Below are 6,138 nucleotides of genomic sequence, written 5' to 3' on the forward strand. Positions count from 1 at the left end.
TTTATGAGAAACTTGTATTTCCAAAGAAGTGAGTGGGAGCACTATAGAATTTCTGATGAGTATATGTTGTTGACATATTGTAGATCAGAAATGACGTAGAATTTCTGGAAAGCATATAGGGTTATTTGGAAAGTATTTTTCAATGGAAAGCCTGGATTAAGCTACTTGAACATTGAGCATCAAGATCTATAAGCATAGATCAAAACGCTTAATGGTACTTTCAAATGAGCACATACCTTGACATGATCTTGAAGGTGTTCAAGATGGATCAGTCAAAGAAGGAGTTCTTGCCTGAGTTGTAAGGTATGAAGTTAAGACTTAAAGCTCGACCACGGCAAAATAGAGAGAAAGGACGAAGGTCGTCCCCTATGCTTAAGACGTAGGCTCTACAGTATGCTATGCTGTGTACCGCACCTGAAGTGTGCCTTGCCATGAGTCAGTCAAGGGGTACAAGAGTGATCCAAGAATGGATCACAGGACAGCGGTCAAAGTTATCCTTAGTAACTAGTGGACTAAGGAATTTTTCTCGATTATGGAGGTGGTAAAAGAGTTCGTCGTAAAGGGTTACGTCGATGCAAGCTTAACACCTATCCGGATAGCTCTGAGTAGAGATACCGGATACGTATAATGGAGCAACAATTTAGAATAGCTCCAAGTAGAACAGTTATTTGGAATGGCTCCAAATATAGCGTAGTAGTTGCATCTACAAGATGACATAGAAATTTGCGAAGTACATACGGATCTGAATGTTACAGACCCGTTTACTAAAACCTCTCTCACAAGCAACATGATCAAACCTAGAACTCATTGAGTGTTAATCACATAGTGATGTGAACTAGACTACTGACTCTAGTAAACTCTTGGGTGTTAGTCACATGGCGATGTGACCTGTGAGTGTTAATCACATGGCGATGTGAACTAGATTATTGACTCTAGTGCAAGTGGGAGACTGTTGGAAATATGCCCTAGAGGCAATAATAAATTGATTATTATTATATTTCCTTGTTCATGATAATCGTTTATTATCCATGCTAGAATTGTATTGATAGGAAACTCAGATACATGTGTGGATACATAGACAACACCATGTCCCTAGTAAGCCTCTAGTTGACTGGCTCGTTGATCAACAGATGGTTACGGTTTCCTGACCATGGACATTGGATGTCGTTGATAACGGGATCACATCATTAGGAGAATGATGTGATGGACAAGACCCAATCCTAAGCATAGCACTAGATCGTGTAGTTCGTATGCTAAAGCTTTTCTAATGTCAAGTATCATTTCCTTAGACCATGAGATTGTGCAACTCCCGGATACCGTAGGAGTGCTTTGGGTGTACCAAACGTCACAACGTAACTGGGTGACTATAAAGGTGCACTACGGGTATCTCCGAAAGTGTCTGTTGGGTTGGCATGAATCGAGACTGGGATTTGTCACTCCGTGTGACGGAGAGGTATCTCTGGGCCCACTCAGTAGGACATCATCATAATGTGCACAATGTGATCAAGGAGTTGATCACGGGATGATGTGTTACGGAACGAGTAAAGAGACTTGCCGGTAACGAGATTGAACAAGGTATCGGGATACCGACGATCGAATCTCGGGCAAGTATCGTACCGATAGACAAAGGGAATTGTATACGGGATTGATTAAGTCCTTGACATCGTGGTTCATCCGATGAGATCATCGTGGAACATGTGGGAACCAACATGGGTATCCAGATCCTGCTGTTGGTTATTGATCGAAGAGTCATCTCGGTCATGTCTGCATGTCTCCCGAACCCGTAGGATCTACACACTTAAGGTTCGGTGACGCTAGGGTTATAGAGATATTAGTATGCGGTAACCCGAAAGTTTTTCGGAGTCCCGGATGAGATCCCGGACGTCACGAGGAGTTCCGTAATGGTCCGGAGGTAAAGAATTATATATAGGAAGTTCTATTTCGGCCATCGGGACAAGTTTCGGGGTCACTGGTATTGTACCGGGACCACCGGAAGGGTCCCGGGGGTCCACCGGGTGGGGCCACCTGCCCCAGGGGCCACATGGGCTGTAGGGGGTGCGCCTTGGCCTATATGGGCCAAGGGCACCAGCCCAAAGAGGCCCATGCGCCAAGAGAAGAGAAAAAGGGGAGAGTCCTAAAAGGGGAAGGCACCTCCGAGGTGCCTTGGGGAGGATGGACTCCTCCCCCCCCCCTTGGCCGCACCCTTCCTTGGAGGAAGGGGCAAGGCTGCGCCCTTCCCCTCTCCCTTGGCCCTATATATAGTGGGGGGAAGGGAGGGCAAACCAATCTAAGGCCTGGCGCCTCCCTCTCCTTCCCGTGACACATCTCCCTCCTCCCACAGCGCTTGGCGAAGCCCTGTTGGAATCCCGCTACTTCCACCACCACGCCGTCGTGTTGTTGGATCTCCATCAACCTCTCCTTCCCCCTTGCTGGATCAAGAAGGAGGAGACGTCGCTGCTCCGTACGTGTGTTGAACGCGGAGGTGCCGTCCGTTCGGCACTAGGATCTCCGGTGATTTGGATCACGACGAGTACGACTCCATCAACCCCGTTCTCTTGAACGCTTCCGCTTAGCGATCTACAAGGGTATGTAGATGCACTCTCCTTCCCCTCGTTGTTGGTCTCTCCATAGATAGATCTTGGTGACACGTAGGAAAATTTTGAATTTCTGCTACGTTCCCCAACATTATCTATATGGGTCACTCGATGCGGAAATTTATATGAAAGTGCCTGATGGACATAAAATTCCGAATCCAAATATAAATCGCAACATGTATTGTGTAAAACTACAAAAGTCACTCTATGGCTTTAAGCAGTCGGGTAAAATGTGGTATAACCGACTCAGTGAGTTCCTTCTCAGTAAAGGGTACTCGAATAACAATGATTGCCCATGCGTATTTATAAAGAAATCCTCAAAGGGATTTTGCATCATCTCAGTATATGTTGATGATCTCAACATCATTGGCAACACATCAGATATAACTGTAGCACGCAATCATTTAATGACGGAGTTTGAGATGAAAGATTTGGGAAGAACCAAATTCTGCTTAGGTGTACAACTTGAGCATTTTCCCTCAGGAATACTCGTTTATCAACCCGCTTACATTCAGAAAAATTTGGAAAAATTCAACATGGATAAATCATATCCATCCAAAACACCTATTATCGTCAGATCCCTTGATATGAACAAGGATCCTTTTAGACCAAGGGATGATAACGAGGAGGTATTGGGACCTGAGTTTCCATACCTTAGTGCCATAGGAGCACTAATGTACCTTGCAAATTGTACTAGACCAGACATTGCCTTTGCGGTAAATTTACTGGCTCGACATAGTGCAGCTCCAACAAAATGTCATTGGACAGGAGTAAAGAATATCTTCAGATATTTACAAGGTACTAAAGATCTTGGTTTATTCTATCGGAAAAATCAAGATATGACCCTGATTGGTTATTGTGACGCTGGATATCTTTCTGATCCCCATAATGCCAGGTCACAAACAGGGTTTGTATTTTTATATGGTGGAACCGCTATTTCATGGAATTCAACAAAACAGACTTTAGTAGCTACCTCCACCAATCACTCTGAAATAATTGCATTATTCGAAGCCTCACGAGAATGTGTTTGGCTCCGTAGAGTAATAAATCATATTCAGACATCATGCGGTATTGGTTCATTACAATCACCAACCATTATCTATGAAGATAATGCTGCATGTGTTGCTCAAATGCATATGGGATATATTAAAAGTAATATCACAAAACATATCTCTCCAAAACTATTTTTTCCTCATGAATTACAGAAAGATGGAGAGATTGATATTTTGCAAATAAAATCTTGTGACAATCTTGCGGATTTGTTCACTAAGTCTTTACCAGGAGCAGCATTTCAAAAATGCATTCATGGCATTGGTATGAGACGACTACGAAATTTGCAATGTTAAGGGGGAGAAATTTCCTAGAACTAAACTTATGAATTTTCCAACGGATTTCTCATGTGTTTTTAATAAGTGATTAAATATACTAACGATATATCAAATTTCTATAGTTTCTCTTATATTTCCTACAGGAACATAAATAGTACGAGATTAAAGATTCTCAAAATTACAAGATCAAGGACTATCAAGAAGACCCAAGGTTTTTGATACTCAAGATATATGAAGATTCTCAAGACACTGAAGATTAAAACAGCGCTGTCCAAGGGGGAGTGTTAGGAATCTAATAGTCATAGTATTAGGCTAATTAGGCGATTAGCATATTCCTTAGAATATTCTAACCGGTGGTTAGAATCCTGGCGTTGTCCAGACGCAGTACATAGCGAACCGTTGTCGTGTTTTTCTGAACCGTCGCCGCACCTTTTCTGAACAATGCGACGCCTCTTGTAATCGACGCTGTAAACATCCGTTCAGGACATATAAAAGTCTGGATGAATCAATCAATAAAGATCACTCCATTCACTTTAATCTTTCTGTTTCTCTTCACTTAGCTTATGGATGCTAAGCTTGCTTCATTTAATGATTTAGCAACTAAAGTTCTTCATGTATTGGTGGGCTCCCTTCTTTTAAATGTTTTGCCTAGGTTCACGCGCTTAGCATTGGTTCTTCCTAAGATCACCACACCCATCTCTCTCCTCTTAAATAACTTGCCATATCAGATTTTTTTTTACCTATATGAAAGGCTTAGCATCTGTTTAAGGTGAAGCATTGGAAGGGGCATAATGGATGAGCCGCTGAATCCCGCCCATCGTCCCGGGCTCCCGGCGGCCAAGCAGCGGCGCGCCGCCACGCGTCTTGTGGCGTGACAGGTGACGCCACTCCGCACCACACGTTTTGTCTCCGGTCGGCCGCGCTACGCACGACTGAAATATCCATTCGAGCTATCTGCCAAAATAATATATCATCCGTCACGTCGCGAACGTCGTGGTGGCTTCCGACGATTGGCCCGCAGACGCCAGAGGTAGGCCAAGCCGGATCCCCAACCTGGAGCACACGTAAGCTCCCCCGGCAGCAACACGCATGGCAGCTACACGGCCTGTATATAAGTGCGGCCGTCTCCCCTGCCGACCCATCCATCCATTCTTCCTCCTACCGCGCACTCACAGAACTACACCAACGCAAAAGAAAAGAGCCGTAATCCAAATCCAGCAGATCATTAAGAGGAGCAGCAAATCCATCTCCATGGGAGCGGGGATGAAGCGCGCGAGGGAGGAGCAGCCAATTGTGTCGCTGGCGCTCTCCCTCAGCACAGAATCTTCGACGACGTCCGCCACCACGTCGGGCAACTCGCTCGGTTCGCCGCCGCCGGCGGCAAGGAAGAGGGCGCGGCGGGGAAGAGTGGTGGCCACGTCAGGGGAAGGGGACTTCGTCTGCAAGACTTGCGGGCGCGCCTTCGAGACGTTCCAGGCGCTGGGTGGGCACCGGACCAGCCACCTCCGGGGCCGCCACGGGCTGGAGCTCGGCGTCGGCGTCGCCATGGCCATCAAGGAGCGGAAGAGGCAAGAGGACAAGCAGCAGCACGACTGCCACATCTGCGGGCTGGGCTTCGAGACGGGCCAGGCGCTCGGCGGCCACATGCGGCGGCACCGCGAGGATATGGCGCTCGACCGGTGGGTCGCGCTGTCCGATCAGGAGGCGGGGCACCAGGCCGCCGCCGGCAGGCTGCCTGTCTTGCTCGAGCTGTTCGTCTAGCCTGCTACCTGGATCTCTCAGTTTCTTACTACAGTAGTATAACAATCCAGGATTTGTACATGTCGTTTGAATAAGATAGGTTACGATAGAGTACGTTACTGCTGGTTAGCACTTCCGCTCGTGGAATTTTGCTCTGAATCGGTTCGCTTTCTTAACCGTTCGACTGGGGATTTAGATACACTTGTGCTTAGATTAGACAAATTGTTTTGTTCTAAATGCAATTGACAGATTCTTGCACTCAGATTGTTTTTCTATGAATACGTTGTTGTTCACTGCAATTCTATACGGATCACAAGTCTAATTTGGACCCTAAATTTGTAAAATTCTGCAACATAAGCTACCTTCACAACTTAAGATCGTCTGAACGTTGACGATACACTGATTCTTTTGCTCGCCCGAGTTAAGGACGAGGGCGCGGACCCGTGATCTGCAGAATGACGTGGGAACCAAGGGAA

General features: G+C 46.1%; 1 protein-coding gene across 1 annotated transcript; it reads left to right on the forward strand.

The window, feature by feature from the left end:
* The first annotated feature begins 5,068 nt into the window (after positions 1 to 5,068).
* Positions 5,069 to 5,924, forward strand: LOC125506267 (uncharacterized). Its single transcript, XM_048671119.2, has one exon. It carries the CDS (start codon positions 5,174 to 5,176, stop codon positions 5,681 to 5,683), a length of 510 nt encoding a protein of 169 aa, XP_048527076.2. The 5' UTR covers positions 5,069 to 5,173; the 3' UTR covers positions 5,684 to 5,924.
* The last annotated feature ends 214 nt before the right edge of the window (positions 5,925 to 6,138 follow it).

Source organism: Triticum urartu, chromosome 5A (genome assembly GCF_056163025.1).
Source record: "Triticum urartu cultivar PI428250 chromosome 5A, HENAU_Tu73, whole genome shotgun sequence".
Classification (NCBI taxonomy): domain Eukaryota; kingdom Viridiplantae; phylum Streptophyta; class Magnoliopsida; order Poales; family Poaceae; genus Triticum; species Triticum urartu.

Bases quoted from the DNA above. Each gene is read 5' to 3' on its own strand.
- LOC125506267 (XM_048671119.2), top strand. From the start codon at position 5,174: ATGGGAGCGGGGATGAAGCGCGCGAGGGAGGAGCAGCCAATTGTGTCG.